At 51.6% G+C, this 19,599-nt stretch overlaps 1 protein-coding gene across 3 annotated transcripts in view; it reads left to right on the forward strand.

The window, feature by feature from the left end:
* The window catches only part of NUP210 (nucleoporin 210), a 102,420-nt gene that overhangs the window by 25,793 nt on the left and 57,028 nt on the right, over positions 1-19,599 (forward strand). For 2 of the 3 annotated variants that reach the window (XM_030926731.1, XM_030926827.1), the window contains exons 4-12: positions 910-1,006; positions 3,784-3,934; positions 5,812-5,944; positions 12,749-12,907; positions 13,484-13,552; positions 15,217-15,323; positions 16,346-16,486; positions 17,128-17,265; positions 18,888-19,043. In XM_030926731.1, the coding sequence (XP_030782591.1) occupies positions 910-1,006; positions 3,784-3,934; positions 5,812-5,944; positions 12,749-12,907; positions 13,484-13,552; positions 15,217-15,323; positions 16,346-16,486; positions 17,128-17,265; positions 18,888-19,043 (1,151 nt within the window). Of the gene's footprint in view, positions 1-909; positions 1,007-3,783; positions 3,935-5,811; positions 5,945-6,393; positions 7,632-12,748; positions 12,908-13,483; positions 13,553-15,216; positions 15,324-16,345; positions 16,487-17,127; positions 17,266-18,887; positions 19,044-19,599 lie in introns of those variants that run through there. The other variant, XM_030926774.1, reaches the window with a different exon arrangement.

Raw genomic sequence — 19,599 nt, forward strand, 5'->3', positions numbered from 1 at the left:
AGAGAAGCAGGACCCAGGCCCGTCTGACTCTAAATACCTTGCCCTTTGCACTGTAGAAACAACAGCTTTTCTTGGCCCCCAGATCCCTTGTATTGGGAGCTGGTCAGGAAGGGAATGTGGATGCGGGACGTGGAACAGGCGTGGGGCATCAGGGGCTGGTGGGGAGTGTGGCATGACCCCTTCTAGAGAGGGTGAGCAGCTTTTGGCCCTCAGAGGGAATGAGGCCCAGGTGGGTGGATCTTCATCCTTTCAAAAGAAGGTGAGAACTAGACTTGCATGTGGCAGCTGTTTCTTGATTGGAAAGGATAGATCAGAAGGCTCCCAGGCAGCAAGCCAGGACATAAGAGCCAAGGCTGGCTGGGCCTGGCTCTCCTTGCCCCCTACCTACCCCAGGACCTCAAGAGTCTCACAGTCAAGGTGAAGAAGCAAGAGTCATGTGACACTAGACAGTTGGGGTAATGCCCCTCCTCCCTGGGTCCCCTCCCCCACACAGGGAGGGAGAGGAATTTATTCCCAGGAAGTGGTGAGCAGGAATGAATGGCCCAGGTTTCCAAGCAGCCTCCTCAACTGTAAACCAGTCACAGATGTGCAGGACAGTGGTGTTATGCACTGCATTGAGCTAGTCCTTCAGTCAAGGGCAGGGAGTCTGGGCAGGAAGAGCACAAGCTTTCACCTGACAGCCCTAGGTTCAAATCCTGGCTTCACCCCCTGGTGGTCACATGATTGTGAGCGAGTAAGCGTCTTCATTCCTTTCAGCCTGTTTCCTCTCCTGACATACAGGTTATGACACCTGCCTGGTGGGGGGTGATGTGGAGTATAGTTCCTGCATGGGGCAGAAGCTCCCACCGCCTCCCTCCGCCCTGGGGAATTAACTCCATGTCTGTTCACCTTCCTCATCTGCTCTTACAGGGAACACCTTCAGCACTCTGGCCGGACTGGTCTTCGAGTGGACGATTGTGAAGGACTCCGAGGCGGACAGGTTCTCAGACTCCCACAATGCACTGCGGTAAGGGGTGCCTCTGCCAGAACTGACCCCCTTTGAAGGGAAGGGAAAAGGGGGACAGCTGTGAGCTTCTCACTGGCGGGGGGCTTTCATCTGGGTCATTGAGGAGCCTGGGAGACTCCCTGGATGCCTGCAACATTCCAAGTATCTGATTAAGGAATGGGGTTCACTCACACCATTGTGCGGGAGCCTGGCTGCTTCTGCAGCCCACAGAGAGTGTCCTGTGAGAAGCTGTCGGAGACTTGGGATGTCTAGCTGGAGAAATGAGACATGCACGGCTTTCTCGGGGCACAGGGGAAGTGTGGGTGGCCCCAGGCTGCACTTCTGGGGGGCCACTTAAAGGGCAGCCAGGTTTCGGCTGGGGCACAGGCCAGCTGTGCCAGCCGGTCTCAGGTGGAACAGGCTAAGTCGCCCATACGGCGGTACAGTAAGACCCGTTGTGAGGTGGACACCTTAATCGTCTTGACCTGTGTCATCCTCCTGGCAGCCACGCAAGCTTGCACACCGCTGTGCTCTCCATCGAGTAGTCGTAGAGGCTGAGACTTGGAGAGGCCGAGCCACTTGTCTGAGCTCGGGGAGGGCAGAGCTGTAGTCTGAACTCAGATCGGTGGATCCACACTGTCTCATGTGGGAACAACATGCCCCAGGGCTATTTACTTGTAGTTAGGAAATGAGTAGTTCAGTTCCTAAGATGCACGAGCCTCCTGTCAATGGCTCACTGCGCTGCCACTTGTGGGACAGGCAGGAGCAGAGCCACACAGGTCCTCTGTGCTAGTGCAGGTCCCAGGTCTGAGCTTGTATTCCTGACTGTGCCACCTTCCTCGTGATTTGCTATGTGATTTTTAAAATGCATGGTCCCTTTTTTAAAGTTGTTTTTGAATGTTTTGAGTCTCCTTTTACAGCAATTTTAGGCCTGTAGAAAATCTGCCATTGTAGTCCAAAAAGTGGTCTCCCTCACTCACCTGAGAGCCGGCTGCCAGCCTCATGTCCCGTCACCCTGATGATTTTCATGTGCTTTACGACCATCAGGGACATTGTCCTGCACGGCCACCATGCAGTCATGGCATTAGGAAAGGAACACTGATGCCGACCGTCTTCAGACCTCACTCGAGTTTGGTCATTTGTCCCAGCTTTATCCTTTTCAGCAAAAAGAGATCCCAGCCCCAAGTCAACTGTCACATGTGTTCCGTTTCTCTTAGTCTCTGTCAGCCTGGGACTGTCTCCTGGGCTTTGACTTTGGACACCGCAACGCTTGTGAAGAGGACAGTCTAGTTATCTGTAGAGTGGCCCTTGTTTTGGGTTTGTCTGCTGTTCCCTCACGGCCAGGGTCCAAATGTTGTGTCTTTGGCAGGAATATTTCAGAAGTGAGACTCTGTTCTTCTACTTGCCTCTGTGCTTTCTCACCCCTTTGTAATTATAAGTCCTTTGTCGGGGAGTTTACTGTTTGGTCTTTCATTATGCCATTAAAGTCCTGTTCTGGACCATAGGGGATGTTGGGGTTGTGGTTCTTCCATCACAACCTTGTCCAGGCCTCGGCTTACAGCAACTCCAGGCAGACGTCCTCATGTCCTGATGCTTTTGCGAGCCAAGTTGCCCTTGTGGAGACAGGGCCTTCTGGACCAGCTCTGTGGTTTCTGGTGTTTTATAAAACCATGACCCTGGGCCAGAGAGTCAGAGACCTGGGACCTGGATTCCAGTCCTGGCTTTGTCGCTTCCTGCCTGTGGCCTTAGCCAGGGAACATTACCCACCTGAGCCTCAGCCTCCTGCCCTGGGAAACAGAGCTGGAGGGGATCCCGTACCTGCCTCTGAGGGCCACTGTGCAGCTTAGCGGGTTGATCCACTCAGGGCCCCTCTCTGGGCCTGGCACATGCTGGATGTTGAGGGGATGCTGACTCCCTGTTCCCTTCTGACAACACCCCATTCCCCGCCACGTCAGGCCCTTTGAGCTTCCAGGCAGCTAGCTCTGCACCTGAGCCAAATGCTAACAGAAATCCCAGACGCCATGGGGGGTTGGAGCTGGATTGTCCTGGATGTGCAATTTGACATGTGACACCTAAAGTAATAGGGTGAGGAAATAAATCACAATGCCGCCCAGCATCGGCAGATTGCTCTTGTGCAGGGAAACAGTGGGCTCGTTTGTAAATGCAGGCTGAAGTGGGAGGCTGCATGGGAAGGATCCCTGAAGTCAGCCTGCCCAGCAGCCCACACTCCAGGCTATACCATGTCCCCAACATCTCCCCAAGACGAGATCCAGGGAGAGTGAAATGTGGTGCTGTCCGGTCCCCAGGGCTAGGGGACCAGTCATGGAGAATCGTTCCCCAGAGCTGGGCGCTAGGCCGGGGAGGTGGGACAGGAGCAGGCAGCCTCGGGGAGGTGAGGCGCTGCTGGCCCCGCTGTGACTGGGCTGTGCTCTTGGGCCTGCTGCCTCATCTCCCAGGCCTTGCTGTTCCCATGTGGACTCAGCAGCTGGTCTTGCATGTCAGGTATTTACATCACGTGTACATGTGGATAAAATGCAGATTCCCAGGCATCTTGCATCTTGGAGACAAAGCCTGGGCCAAGGGCCAAGAATCTGCATTTTTCACAAGGACTTTGGCATTTCTGATGTAGGAAGTTGCAGGATCGTGTCTCTAGGCAGCCCCAACCCTGACTAGGGCAACACCCCTTATTTCAGCGTCAGCCCCAGTGAGAGGTGCTCATAGGGAATGCTGTGGTAGATTCTGACGAATCTTGTGTTGGGGTTTGATCAACGAACTTTGACAAAGTGCTCCTTTTCCAGAATCCTCACTTTCTTGGAGTCTACGTACATCCCTCCTTCTTACATCTCAGAGATGGAGAAGGCTGCCAAACAAGGGGACACCATCCTGGTGTCTGGGATGAAGACCGGGAGCTCCAAGCTCAAGGCTCGCATCCAGGAGGCTGTCTACAAGGTGGGCCTGGGGTGCTGGGGGACAGTGGGCTTCCTGGGGTGGAATCAGGCTGACAGCACCTGCTCACCCCCATAGACACATTGAATTGTGGAAGTGAGATGCTGTCCCATGATTTCAGGATGTGGGTTCATATTTTTATGTGTTTGGTTTGGTTTCTTTTGAGCCTCAGCTTACAAAGAAAGGTGGTTGAGGCCCCAGAAAGCATCTCTAGGGGTGCATAGCATTTGCTCATTCTCAGTTTCTAGGCAGTTCCAAGAGCAGGAGGTTCCCAGTAACTTGCCTATTTCCAGTTGGCACCCCCACCGTGCTGGTATAAGGATGCTCCCAAGCACTTGGGGCTTTGACAAAGCCCAGGGCTCCTGGTGTCTTCTATGCCATCTCTCCTTGTGCCCCCATTGGAGCCCTGAGACTGGTGGCCCAGGGATCCCGTGTGTAGATCTCCTCAACCCTCTGCCCCAGCCGATCCCATGTCTTCCTGGCCTCACCAGCATCCCATTCTCGGGATAGTGGGGTATGCCAGAGGAAAGGAGAATGAAGAGTGGGTCTATCCAACGTCCTGGTTCCTTCCCTGTCCCTGTGGACTAATGTCCACCCAACCGGTGCCTCGTTTTGAGCTGCAACCCTGAGATATTTTTGTTTGCCTAGTGTCTGGAGCACAGGCAGGAACATGTGGTACTTGGCCTGCCATTTAATTTTGTAGAGTGGCAGAGAGAGAAATCCTCTTCTGATTCACTCTCTATAGTGGGTTTTCTGCATCTGGGAGTCCTGGAAGGTTTTGGAAACATGGGGACATGCCCTCTTGCAGGGGCTAATCCCGCAGGACTCTGCAGGTAGTACTTGGAGACAGTTAGCTCCTGTGTAGGGCCCAGGCTGGGATGGGGTACAGTGCCACTGCTAAGCTGGAAAGGCAGATTTGCTGTCCTGCCCTCAGACATTCAGTGGCCCTCCTTGCCTGCATTCTGCCACAGAACCCTGCCCATGGTGGTGCCCAATATACTTGTCTCTTTTGAATGCACTGAAGATATTAACTAGTTGTTAAGTGAGGAAACCTGTCAGTTGTGACAGCAGGCTTAAAGGAGAATCCAAAGAATAGCCACAGGACACCAGGCATGCTGAACTGAACTCAGAAAAGTGGAGAATGCCCACACCCACAGGAGGGCAGTCAGCTGCACCTCCACCAGAGGAAATGTTTTTGTGTTTCTGTGGACAAGAATTGTTTGCTTTGTTGTCGCTTTTCTACAATGTACAGTGCCATCAAACAGGCCAAAGACAATGAAAGGTGCAGTCCTCTGGAGAATCCAGTACCTAAGGGTGCACTAGACAGGGCACCTAGTGATCTTTCTCCCATTGCGAAGTTGCTCACAGGTTTTCCTGAGGAGGCAGGAGGTCACAGGTTGGGGGTGAGAGGTGGGCAGGGGAAGGGGCCAAGGAATAGCAGCCAAGGGCTCATCACAGCACATGCCTCTCCTGCTTTTTACATTGGCCTAGGGCTTCTCAAGTTCCCTGGACCGTGGGCTTTTGTGCGGAGAGAACTTGAGCTCCTGATGGCCATACCGTCCCTAAAGTTCATGCTGGCTTTCCTCTTTTACTCCCGTTTAATCATAGTTTCACATAGAGATAAGCCATGCACAATGGGCAGCCAGTGCGAGGGCTCAGTCTGGGTAATGCCCTTTGTCTGGGTGCCTGCTGTACTTATGGAGCTCTCCCGGGACCTCTGGGGTCTGAAAGTGAGGATTTGGGAATGATATCTTGTTTCTTTCCTCCTAACTTCCCTATTCCCATGTTTAAAACATCTCTTTCTCTTGCTCACACCACCATTCCTCCATTCCCTATCTGCACCTCACTTTGTCTACCTTCTGCCTTTTCTTTATGCCAAGAACGTACGCCCTGCAGAAGTCAGGCTGCTGATTTTGGAGAACATCCTTCTGAACCCGGCCTATGACATCTACCTGATGGTGGGAACCTCCATTCAATACAAGGTGCAGAAGATCAGGCAAGGGAAAATTACAGGTGTGTCATTGGCTCTGCCATCGTGACAGATGCTTCCTTCCTCCTTTTTTTATTGTGGTTACATACATGTAACAAAATTTACCATATTAACCACTTTTAAGTGCTCTGTCAGGTAACATTAAGTACATTCACAGTGTTTTGCAGCCATCACCACCATCCGTCCACAGAACTCGTTCATCTTCCCAAACTGAAGCTCTGCATTGTTAAACACTAACTCCCCTTCACCCTCTCCCAGCCCTTGGCACCCACCATTCTATTTCCTGTCTCCGTGAATGTAACTACTCTGGGTACCTCATGTACGTGGAATCATGTAGTATTTGTTTTTTTGTGACTGGCTTATATCACTTTTTTCTTAGCCTGATGTCTTCAAGGTTCATCCATGTTGTAGCAAGGACTGGAATTCCCTTCCCTTTTAAGGCTGAATAGTGCTCCATTGTGTGGATGGATAGACCACATTCTGTTTACCTATTCATCCATCAACAGACACTTGGGTTGCTTCTACTTTTTGGCCATTGTGAGTAATGCTGCTGTGAATATAGTGAGCAAATATCTGAATTCCTGCTTTCAAATTCTTTGGGGTATGTGCCCCTTCAGTGGCAGCAAGTCCAGAGCTGTGGGCATTGTGTTTAGCTGGGCTTTGTCCCTGGTCTGCAACTGACATCTGAACAAACTTGGGCAAACCACTGCCCTTCTCTAGGGCTGTTTCTCATTGGAGCCTTTGAGGCCTTTCTGCCTAGGCTGTGAAGACAAAATGAATCAATAGGAGTGTAGTTGTACTGTGTACTTGTGTTTAGATAGTGAGGGTTCTTAATGGAGTGCCAGTCCTCTAAGGATCATTATCATTTTGTTCAAAGCTATGTATGTTTAACATCCAGAACATAGGACGTGAAGAGTCCTGGACACAAGAGCTCAGGGCCAGTTCATCCGAGGGCCTTGGGCAGGTGACTTCACCAGGTTGGTAAGTCAGTTCCACCTGTGATACAGGATGTCATTTAAGAGGCAGGCAGATACACACTTCAGCATAAGAGCAACTTGAGCAGTGTCCCCAGATGATGGGAGGTGCTGCATTGTTTAAAGTCCTGCTCAGCTGAGAGCAGTCATCTGGTTGGTCATTCCTGTGGCAGAACGCTTGGTCTCTCAGGAGGACAAAGAAACTGAAGACAGGTGCTCCTGCCTTTGGACCAGGTTCTTTCTGGCAAGAGGGTGCTAGTTGAAGGGAAGCAAACTCATGTTTCTTGATTCTAAGCAAGCAGCATCTGCCCTTCGGCAGGATGTCAAGTCAACAGGGGAGGATGGCCTGCAGTAGGATTTGTAGGAAGCCAAGCATGGGTGTCCTGGTCAGAGCCCGATGTTTACCTGACTTCAGGGAAGCAGATTCTAGGACAGTGACAGTCTAAGGTGTGGCTTTCTGAGACTCTGAAAGGGGAAGAGGCTCCAACGTAGAGTTCTGGGGACAGCAGCCTAAGGAAGAATGCAAAGGGGAAGCGTGTTGAAAGGCCAGAGGGCACAACAAATACAAACTTTTGTTTATAATAAATATAAAATTTTGGAGGTCTCCAAAATATAAACTTATCCATGAACCCTGATCAAGAAATGGCACTGCGGCCTGGAGGAAGACGCTTGGAGAGCCTGGTCACTGCCGATAGCACCTAACCATGACTGAGCATTTCCTCGGTGTTGGGCAGTTGTAAGTGCTTTTCTTTTTAAAATTACTTTATTTTGTTTCTTTAGAGACTTGGTCTTGCTATATTGCCCAGTCTGATCTCAAACTCCTGGCCTCAAGCCATCCTCCTGCCTCAGTTCTTCTGAGTACCTGGGACTACAGGTATATACCTGGATATAACCCAACAGCTCTGTGAGGTAGATTTCATTAATACCCTGTTTCATACATGAAGAAACTGAGGCATAGAAGACCTGAAGCTCACAAAACTGTTGGGCTCCTTGGCCTTAATCACCCCTGTAGGATCGATTGGAATTTTCCTCTGCCCTGTCTCCCCAAAGGAAACCCAGAAAAAAGCTAATTATAACAACAGGGCCGGCCGGGCATGTGGTTCATGCCTGTAATCCCAGCACTTTGGGAGGCCGAGACGGGCGGATCACGAGGTCAGGAGATCGAGACCATCCTGGCTAACACGGTGAAACCCCGTCTCTACTAAAAATACAAAAAAAACCTAGCCAGGCGAGGTGGCGGGCGCCTATAGTCCCAGCTACTCGGGAGGCTGAGGCAGGAGAATGGCGGGAACCCGGGAGGCGAAGCTTGCAGTGAGCTGAGATCTGGCCACTGCACTCCAGCCTGGGTGACAGAGCGAGACTCCGTCTCAAAAAAAACAAAAACAAAAACAAAAATCGACCAGGTGTGGTGGCACATGCCTGTAATCCCAGCTACTCAGGAGGCTGAGGCAGGAGAATCGCTTGAACCTGGGAGGTGGAGTTTGCGGTGAGCGGAGATCATGCCATTGCACTCCAGCCTGGGTGACAGAGCGAGACTGTCTCAAAACAAACAAACAAACAAAAAACAGAGCCTTACAGTCTCCCAGGGCAGCAGCGAGGTGGTCCATTTGCATGGGACTCATGGGGCATGAAACTGCCCCAGCTGGGCAAGCAGAGCCCGTGTAGTTAAGAAGGGATGGGCTGGGTTTAGAAAGAGCTCACTCAGCCAGGCGCAGTGGCTCACACCTGTAATCCCAGCACTTTGGGAGGCCGAGGTGGGTGGATCATGAGGTCAGGAGATCAAGATCATCCTGGCTAACACGGTGAAACCTAAAAATACAGAAAAAATACTAAAAGTACAGAAAAAATGAGCTGGGTGTGGTGGCACACACATGTAGTCCCAGCTACTCAGAAGGCTGAGGCAGGAGAATTGCTTGAACCTGGGAGGCAGAGGAGGTTGCAATAGCTGAGACCGCACCATCGCACTCCAGCTTGGGTGACAGAGTGAGACTCTGTCTCAAAAAAAAAAAAAAAAGAAAAGAAAAGAAAAGAAAGAGCTCACTCTAAATTAGCTCGGGTATCACAGCCCAGAGGAACTGTACCTCCCAAGGTACCTAGAAAAATTATGGGCTTGGTCACTGACTTTCCTGCCACAGACAACAAGGAATTGGAGCACACGAAAGATGCCCTGGGACAGGAAAGGAAGGAGGCAGAGCCCACCTCTCTTTCATCAGTGGGGTCATGAGATGTGAAAGTCCTCCAAAAATACACACTCCTGTGTGATTGATGGCACTGGATGCTACTGCAGTGGATTCCTGATGGATGTTTTGGCAAAACCGAGAGCAAAACTTCACTGTGAACAAGACACACCAACGGAAACTCCTAAGTCTTTTAGATGAATCGATTTTGGGGTTTTTCTTGAGAGGGTCTTGCTTTGTCACCCATGTTGGAGTGCAGTATCATGATCATGGCTCACTGCAGCTTTGACCTCCCAGGCTCAAGTGATCCTCTCACCTCAGACCCCTGAGTAGCTGGGACTGCAGGCACACACCACCATGCCTGGCTAATTTTTTTTTTTTTTTTTTTTAATAGAGATAGGGTCTCTCTATGTTGCCTAGGCTGGTCTCAGACTCCTGGGCTCAAGTTATCCCTCCTACCTCAGCTTCCCAAAGTGCTGGGATAATAGGCGTGAATTGCCATGCTCAGTCTAGCTGGATTGTTTTTTCTTTGAGGTGTAATTCACATGACTATATTGGTTTTTGTAGGTTTGCTAGACAGAAAAGTCAGGGAATGGTGTCTTCATAGGGGACCTGAATTTCAGCAAATCCCTGTCTTGCCCGGCATCCTGTGGAAGCCTCAGAGCGTTCTGGGTTGGATGACAGTTACATGGGCTTATTAACATGGGATAATTATAACTGCAGATTAACTCTTTATATTTTCTTTTCTTTTGAGTTTCCTTCTTACAGTAATTTTTTCTTCTTTGGTATTTTTATTTCCTTTATGCCTGCTTCTCTTCTTTTATCTGGCTGCTCCCTTTCTTGCAAATACATTTCCTAAGCATCTGCTCTGTGCCAGCCCTTTGCTGAATGCTGGGTGCACAGTGCTCACCAGGGCTGCCTGCTTCCTGCCCTCCTGGAGCTCACAGCCTAGGGGAGGCAGAGCACAGTCAGTCACATCATGTCTGCAAGTGAGACCTGTGAGTGGAGGAGACAGGCTCCTGGGGCTTATAGCCTGGCATCTGTGTTGCTTATATGGTGGGCTTCCAGTGGGGACTGTGGTCTCCATCTCCAGTCCTTAGTCCTAAGTCCTGTTGGTGTTTGGATTGGTTGCAGACATGACTGCCACTGTGATCAAGCTGTTAGATGTAATAAAAATGGGAAGGATGTGCTGGCTGATGTAATCAGTATCCAAAGAGAACTTGAGTGGATAGAATGGTGGAAATGACTGAAATAAAATGTACTAGGTTTGCAAAACCAATAGCATGCACATGTGTTGGGCTGAGTATCAAAGACTCAGTTGTAGAAGGGACTTTGAATCTGGCAGGCACTTAACTGTGGCTGCTCAGAACTATTGTATCTGTGGCTGCATGAGCAGGGGCTGGGGTCAGAGGCAGGGAGTGAGCTCTCCTTCATCCCTGACTCAGACCCAGCTCCTCAGGAGCTCCGTAGTCATCCCTGGAGCTCATGTGGAGTGCAAGGTCCGGGAGTGGGGTCACTGACAAAAACACATCTGGGGGAATCAGCCAGGGTGAGCAGGAGACAGACATCATGTCTTTTAGAAGAATGTGGGCCTCTTGACCTATAGAAGGGCAGCTGTTCACCCCTGCAGATGATAGCAGGGCTGATCTGGGGCCTCAGGAGCAGCCTTTCTGTTGTTGGCCCAATAATTCAAAGACAGGAACTGGGCAGTGCCGTTAACATCTGCAAAGACTTCCACATTCAGCGTCTCTTGTAAGGAGTGAGTTCCAGGATACAGGGAGTATCTAAGGCCAGGTATGGTGGCATGCATTGGTAGTCCCAACTACTTAGGAGGCTGAGGCAGGAGGATCACTTGAGCCCAGGAGTTCCGGGCTGCAGTGAGCTGTGAGTGCACCTATGAAAGCCACTGCAGTCCAGCCAGGGCAGCACAGTAAGAACCTATCTCAAAAAAAAAAAAAAAAAAAAAGAAAGAAAGAAAAGAAAAGGAGGTATCTAAGGAGTCTGTCACAAAAACCTCCTTATTTTCAGTCTTAGGATTTGCAAGGAGGGTTATCTGTGCTATGTAAGTCCCCTTCAGTGTAAGCATTTTCATTTCCCAAAAGGGCCTTACTCATTTAGAAAACTTTAAAGTAAACAAGAGAGGAAGCTAGTGCGTCATTAATCAGTGTAAAGTAATGTTGCTTCATTGAACAACTGTGTTATTTTATTCTGACATTTATCTTTGATGCCCTGCTGCATATTCTGAACACTAGACACATAATCTGCAAGAATCACTTGATTAGAGATGAGGATGTGAGCTGTGCATTCCCTGTGGGATTCTCAATTCTAGCCTGCATCAGAATCACCTACAGGGCTTGTGAAAACAGAGCTTGCTAGAGCCCAGCCCACCCCTGGAATTTGATTCAGCAGGTCTGGATGGGGCCCATCGTTTGCAGTTCTAGGAGATGTTGATGGTTCAGGGACTACACTTTGAGGACCCAATGTTGTAGTGAAAATTACTTGATACTTATTAGGTCACATGAAAAATAACTCAGGATAAGGGCTAGGCAAGTTGCCTCTCTTTTAGAATTCTCATCAGAATCTCTGGAGATTCTGAAACATGCTTTAGCTGAAATTCCTCTGGGAGCCCCTGACCTGGCACCCTCTATGGGGTATTGAAGCCCTGAGCTGGCCTGAGAGGAGGGCCAAGCAGGGATGTTGTCTGCTGTTCCCTGTGTCCTCTTCTGTTGCTGGAGGGCTAGGATGTTCCACCTGTGGGGACAGTGAATGGGTGACTGGTTAGGAAGCTCCACAGACTTAGGAGAGTGAGTGTGAAAGTGGTCAGGCTCTCTGGATCAGAATGCCAGCTCTGTTTTCCACTAGCTGCGTGATGGTGAGCAGGCTGCTCATCTTGATGTCCTCAGTCCCCTATCCCCAAAATGTGGCTCTCAGTAGTGTGTGTTCCCAGGGCTATTGAGGGGTATGAGGGAATGTGATCACGAGACACCTCATTGTTCTGAGGCATCTTGATCCCTGCTCAGCAGTCACCATTGCTATCAAAAGTGCTTGTGGTCTTTGCCCACAGGGCAAGGAAGATGGACATCGATGTTGCTCACTTTATAGAACTGTTATTTCTCAGGGAAACTCTTTTCCATCCTAGCTCATGTTGGGCAAGTTCTTTTTCTGCCAAGTGGGTGTGAAGGGCAGGGGAACACTGAAGCTGGTGAGGATGGCAGCAAGGTTCATTGTTTGCAATTGTAGACCCCATGGGAGACCAGTGACCAGAGCTTCTCAGGAAACCCCTAGAGGCTGGACAGAACCAGCAAGAACCCCAGTGCCCCCAAACAGCCCCTTCTATGTAGAAGCAAATAATTCACTTTACAATGTTCAGAAATGGCGTAATGTTAGTATTCTCTAAGCAGTTGGCAAATAGATTGTGGTTAATTTTTTTTTTTTAAACAGCTTACAGCAGTCACAGAAAAACTGATTGCCTCTGAAAATTCATGGAGTGTCAGTTTTGTGCACCAGCATGGAGAACAATATTAAAATTTAAAGCACTGAAAACAATTAAGAAAAAAAATGGTGCAGCTGTACTGATAGCAGGGTGCAGAGATTCGGGGTGGCGGTGGGAGTGTATTGGCTTCTAACATTTCTTGTCTTTGCTCTCTCCTGTTATTTTTTGTTTCTTGGTGGCCAGAACTCTCCATGCCTTCCGATCAATATGAGTTGCAGCTTCAGAACAGCATCCCAGGCCCCGAAGGAGACCCAGCCCAGCCGGTGGCTGTCTTGGCCCAGGACACATCGATGGTCACTGCACTGCAGCTGGGACAGAGCAGCCTCGTCCTTGGCCATCGGAATATCCTTTTCTTGGGCTTGTGTGTGTGCATAGGCATGGTGGAGCTGCTGTTTGGAAGTCAAGTCGTTTTTTCCCTGAAAGCTTGGCAGGACTAAAAATAGCCATTTCCCCTCAACAGTCTGAAAATCAGAAAGAACTGAAATAACAGTGCTGAGTGGAATTGCTCACGGCTGTGGGTGACTCACCCCAGAGGCTCCCAGCAGTGGGAGGTGATGGCAGGAGCTGCGTGTCATTCCTCGTCTCCGGAAACTTCTCCAACCTGCAGCCTTCTCAGAGGGGGCTTGGCGGGGGCTATTTCCATACTAGCATAATGGGGTATTGATGCTCCAGACTTGTTGATGTGTCCTGTGTCTCCAGTGTCCCTTGCAGAGATTCCCCTTTGCTAGTGTGGCAAGCGCAATATGGTCTTTGATTCTGAAAAGTGCCTTTGCTCTATGTGGCCTAAGCCAGGGGAGTTTTCATCCCCTCTTCTCTCCATGTAATGTCTTGATGATCAGAATTCTGAGCCAAGCTGAAACTGGCCGGCCAGCCGGTTTATTTGCTGTCATATGTCTTGCCCCTTAATTAAAATTTCAGGTATTCGCATGCAGGGTGCTTCTAGATTACCCAATAGCACCATCTACGTGGTCGAACCTGGATACCTGGGTGAGTGTGGGCCTCCTGGGCCCTCCTGGATGCTGCTCAGTTGTGACTATATGAGTTTAAAAAATAGAAAACCGGCAATAGCTTCACAGAAAATGCTTCCCTCTGGCCAGCTCTGCCGCTTGCTATGACTACCATTGCCCGGGGCACTCACCAGCCCTTCCCTGTTTGGTGTAGAAATAGGTAGAATGAGCCAAGCCAGGCAGGCGGCAGGCTCATCAAGAAGAGAAACAGAACTGGGTAGAGTGGTGAGGGGCTTGCACCCTCCAGGTTTTCATACCACGGCTTTGCCCACACCTGACCATTGCTATGGACATTTGGAGGTTGGGGCCCAGTGTCAGCTCAATTATAGAGGGACCCTAAGGTAACATGACAGGCAGGTACCTTAGCAGGGAGGGGAGGAACCTGATGATGATATTGAAGGTAGGCATTTTCTCAGACAGAGCTTCTTTTATGGGAAGGTGTCCTGGCAGAGGGAATTGCTTAGGCAATGGTATGGAGGTGAGAAAGTACATTGGGCATCCCAGGGGACAGCAAGAGTGCTGTGGTATCCTGTGTTGGAGGGGACTGAGAACCTGGGACGGCAGGGCTGACTCATGGCAAGAGTGCTCAGTGACAGGCTTCAGAGTGTAGACCTGCTGAGATTAGTCCAGGGTTGGTCCTGGCGAGGTCAGCTCACCTCTGAGGGTTCAAAGCAGAGAACTATTGTGGATTCAGAGCATAGGCCTGCCAAGGGTTCAGAGCGTAGGCCTGCCAAGGGTTCAGAGTGTAGACCTGCCGAGGGTTCAGAGCATAGGCCTGTTGAGGGTTCAGAGCATAGGCCTGCTGTGTGTTGAGGACAGAGCTGCTGGATTCTGAGTGTAGACCCACTGAGGACGGGAATGAGTTTGAAAGAGCCTTGATCAGACAGAGTGGGATGAGTCTAGGGTTGGTCCTGGTCAGCTCAGGACTTAGGGCAGAAGGTGGCATCAGACCTCCGCTCCTCAGGAGCAGGTCCCTCTCTGTAGAGGAGGCCAGGGCCATAGTTGTGGGGCCCGCAGGTGGGTGGTGTGGGGCCCGCAGGTGGGTGGTATGGGGCTCCCAGGTGGGTGATGTGGGGCCCAAAGATGGGTGGTGTGGGGCCCAAAGATGGGTGGTGTGGGACCCGCAGGTGGGTGGTGTGGGACCCACAGGTGGGTGGTGTGGGACCCACAGGTGGGTGGTGTGGGGCCCGCAGGTGGGTGGTGTGGGGCCCAAAGGTGAGTGGTGTGGGGCCCAAAGGTGGGTGGTGTGGGGCCTGCAGGTGAGTGGTGTGGGGCTCCCAGGTGGGTGGTGTGGGGCTCCCAGGTGGGTGGTGTGGGGCTCCCAGGTGTGTGGTGTGGGGCCCAAAGGTGGGTGGTATGGGGCCCAAAGGTGAGTGGTGTGGGGCCCAAAGGTGGGTGGTATGGGGCCCAAAGGTGTGTGGTGTGGGGCCCAAAGGTGGGTGGTGTGGGGCCTGCAGGTGAGTGGTGTGGGGCTCCCAGGTGGGTGGTGTGGGGCTCCCAGGTGGGTGGTGTGGGACCCGCAGGTGGGTGGAGTGAGGCTTCCCGTGTGGATGCTGAGGGCCCCTGTGCTGAGGGTGGTGGTCCCATCGTCCTCCACCCTGCTGCACCTGAGGCCTGAGTGCAGGCTCCCCCTGCCTGTTTCAGGGTTCACCGTTCACCCTGGTGACAGGTGGGTGCTGGAGACCGGCCGCCTGTATGAAGTCACCATCGAAGTTTTTGACAAGTTCAGCAACAGGGTCTATCTATCTGACGTGAGTGCCTGTTCAGGTCCTAGCTGGGGCATGAGGTGGGGTCGTTGCCTGGCGCAGCTGCTGAAGAACAGCCCCCAAAGCAACAGGAGCCCCCATGCAGGCTGACCGAGGAGGGGTCCTGTTTCTAGTGGCGCTCCCACATCTGTGGGAGACACTGCTGAGGTGTCCCAGGGCATCTCCAGAGCCTGTGAGCCTGCACACTGGCCCCGCCATGGAGCCCCTGTCGGGCTGGAGAGCAGAGGGTGCCACAGCGGCAGGGTTCCAGGAAAGGGGGTAAGGAGGAGGTCTCTGCCTGTCACTCTCCCGCCCCCTTTTCCCCAAGCTGGGGACCTCAGATAATCCATTCTCCTCCTGCCCTGCAGAGAGTCAGGGAGCACTTCCTGGCTTTCTTCATACTGGGTCCCAGAAATACCTGGAACCCTGCATGACAGAGGCCGAGCTCAGCACGCTTTCTGGTTCTGGAAAGGGATGTCAGACAGATGGGGAAATGTGCGGGAGTCTTGGCCGCCTCTCTATCTCCTGTGAGAAATTCCAGGCTTGTCAGTGAGCACCTCCAGGCCCTTCCAGGTGGCGTTGGAGGTTTTAGAAGAAGGAGGCGAGGTTCCTCTCAGTGTCCTTGAAGAAGTCATTGCTTTGCTTGTGTTATCAAACAAGGGCTGGGATGGTCACCATTTGCAGTTACCTGTAGGGGACATGATGTCTTTTTTTTATATTTACTGGTTCCTTGTTGAGACCTTGGTAGGCTCCAAGCTGCCCCAGGTGCCACACGGGGAGATGAAACAGGAGCACAGGTCATCGGGCCATGCAGGGAGGGCGGCCTCGGTGGGGACAAAGGCCATAGTGGTCAGAGCTCTGTTCCAGGGCCCAGCCCGCCCATCTGTTGCTAGTAGAGGCTGCTGAACTCCAGGGGGCCCCTTGGCCTGGCCTGGCTGCTGGTTTCAGTCCTGTAGCTTTGTGCCCAAACTCTGACTTTCTGGAGTCACCCCAGAAGCACCTCTCTCCTGTCCTGCCTCGCCTTCCAGAACATCCGAATTGAAACTGTGCTTCCTGCTGAGTTCTTTGAGGTGCTCTCGTCCTCCCAGAATGGGTCGTACCATTGTGTCAGGGCACTAAAGAGGGGACAGACGGCCATTGACGCGGCCCTCACCTCTGTGGTGGACCAGGCAAGTTGGTGGCTCCCCTGCGTCGTGCCCTGGCCTATGAAGCCCCCCTCTGTAGGCAGAAATGTCAGCCCAGGAGGGCCATGAGTCCCAGGGAATTGGGCAACCAGCGTCCCTTTGCCTATTTGGGTTACTTGCATCCTGGGTTCTTTTTTCCCTTGTCTTTAAGAAGCCCATCAGCCTTAGGGAGCAGAGCTTTGCTGATTGGAAAATCGGCCTGGGTGTTCCCATTTTCCTATCCCACACAGAAGGCCTCCTGGCCCGAAAGGGGCCGCAGGCTGTAACAGGAAGAAACGCCCATGCACCGACAGTGACTCCTGCCAGAGTCAGCCTCCTCAGCTCTGGGGGCTGGGTGAACTGCTTTAGCTCTCAAACCTCAGTTTCCCCATCTGTAAAGTGGGGGAGGGAGGGCATCACGTCCATCCTGCCCTGAGGATTCAGTCAGGCAGCACTTCTAGAAAGCACTTCAGAAAGCCATCCCCGTGGAGAATGAGAGGGTGGCTGAGTGTCTAGCACCTTCCTCTCCACTCTCCCAGAAATCCACCTTTGTGGCCTGATCCCCAGGGAGGGGTGGGGGTCCGGTGACTGGGAAAGACTGATGACATGGATGTCATGGTGACGTGTGGCACCCTCACCCCTTGTAGGATGGAGGGGTCCACATACTACAGGTGCCTGTGTGGAACCAGCAGGAGGTGGAAATTCACATCCCCATCACCCTGTATCCCAGCATCTTGACATTTCCATGGCAACCAAAGACGGGCGCCTATCAGTACACAATAAAGGTACGTGGGACCGCTCACCTCTGGGTGCATTCCTTTGGTGTTTTCATGGGATTGTGGCTTTTTGTCCATTCTATTACTTTTAGTATTTCTCTCTAGTGGTCATAGAGAATTTTAAATCACAGTCTTTATGATTTCTGTTGGTTCCTGAGGTTTCCATCATAGCAATACATTTTGGTAATTAGGGAAAAAAACAACAAAAAAACCAACAATGAAAAAATTGAGAATAAGGCAGGGTGCGGTGGCTAACACCTGCAGTCCCAGCACTTTCGGAGGCTGAAGTGAGAGGATCACTTAAGCCCAGGAGTTTGATACCAGGCTGAGCAACACAGGGAGACCTCCATCTCTACCAAAAAAAAAAAAAGAGAGAGAAAAAAATACAATAAAGAAAACCTGGAATACAGATTTGAATTTCATTAACGTTTGTTTTTCTAATTTATTTTAAAGAATATATACACACACCCTTAGAGAAAACATTAAAATTTAAGGGATAAGTATCTCCAACTTCATCACATGGGATGTATCATTGCTCTCACCTTAATGCTTGTACCTGGTGTTAGCCAGCAGGACTCGTGTTAGACAGTGCTCAAGTTCTCGTGGTCGGTGCAGGGCACATCAGTCCTGCTGTCCCGTGGAGTGGTGACAGGTGTCCTGTCTGTAGACTGGCACCAGCTGTCTGCTCAGGTGTGTCACCATCCTGGCCCCTTGGGTTCTGGGGTTGTTTCCTCTGGTCTGGGAGCAGAGGTGTGGTCACTGACCTCCCAGCAGATGATGAGGAGCGGGCAGGGGTGTGTCCTGGGAGCTTGTGTCTAGTCAGGGAGGCAGCATCCTGCAACTGGCTCGGTGACCAAGGGTTCGTCCCACACCAGCCTGAGCTCTGGGAGGTGCCACCAGGTTCTGGGGCATCTGTCATGGGCCTATGTGTTTGTGTGCATCAGTCTCGAGGTCCCCAGAATATGAGGACAGAAATGAGACAGGACAGAGAGGGTGAGGGCAGGGGTAGCCTCCAACCAGACCCTAGCTGATGCCACATTTTTCCCTCCTGTGGGCATCGACCTTGTGTGTCAGTGAGGAAGTGGTCATAGGTGTTTTAGAGCCTATGAGAGTGTATATGTGTTTGAGTGTATTGGTGCTAGTGTATATGTGTGAATGTATGTATGTGTGAGAAAGTTTGAGTGTGTGCATGTGACAATAAGCTGGCGGGAGTAGGTGAATGTATGTGAGTGTACCTTGGGTGTGAATAGTGAGTGGGTGAAAGTGAGTGTGAAGGTAAATGTAAGTGTGAGCATGTGTACAGATGAGTAGGTGTATGTGTGTGCACTGTGGGTGTGAGTGGTGAGCATGAGAGTAAATGAGTGTGAGCAGGTGAGTAGGTATACATGTGTGCACTGTGGGTGTGAGTGGTACGTGTGCATGAGTGTGTGAGTGAATGGGCAAGTAGCTGTACATGTGAGTGTGAACTGTGAGTGTGAATGGTGAGTGTGTGCGTGGGTGAGTGCATGAGTGTGAGGATAAATGTGTATGAGTGTGAGTGCCTGCATGTACACGCACATGTCTCTGACCCTCTGGCTTCCCCAGCAGGCTGAGGGCAGGCAGCCGGTCCTGTGATGGCTTTTCCTCCGCAGGCCCATGGTGGCAGTGGGAACTTCAGCTGGTCTTCGTCAAGCTACCTGGTTGCCACAGTTACTGTCAAGGGCGTAATGACCACAGGCAGTGACACCGGGCTCAGTGTGATCCAGGCACACGATGTGCAGAACCCACTCCATTTCGGTGAGATGAAGGTGAGAGCTCAGGGCCAAGACACCCCCTGGGAGTGTCTCCCCCTGGATGGTGGTCTCCAGCCACCCCCTCTGAGCAAGCCTCGACTTTACTCAGAAACACCCCCAGCCCTGGGTCCTGTACTTAGGAGCTCAAGACCCAGCCCTTCCCGTAGGAGCTCACGGCTATGTCAGGAAGATGGACAGATGTCTCACACCAGCCAACAATGGACCCAGAAAGACCAGTGTCCACAGGGCTGGGTTTCTAGAGGGGAGATAATCTAAGAGCCATTCTAGAAAATTCCCCGGACCTGAAAGAGAGGAATCTCAAATTGGAAGGTCCACCAAGCACTGGGTTGTAAACTCACAGTGAAACGGCACCACCAGGCTCTGAGAGACCAGGCCAGACTCCTCTCCCTTCACTCACTTTTGGGTACAAAGGCAGGTGTTCCCTGCACAGGTCCCCACACCTGGCTTTTGGCCCTGAGTGGCATGGGACCATCTCACTTCACAATGGTGGCAGGTGGCGGTGGTCACAGCTGAGCCTCTGCCAGCCCCACCTGTGGCCCCTGACACCAGG

The sequence above is a fragment of the Rhinopithecus roxellana genome, chromosome 1 (genome assembly GCF_007565055.1).
Source record: "Rhinopithecus roxellana isolate Shanxi Qingling chromosome 1, ASM756505v1, whole genome shotgun sequence".
Lineage (NCBI taxonomy): Eukaryota > Metazoa > Chordata > Mammalia > Primates > Cercopithecidae > Rhinopithecus > Rhinopithecus roxellana.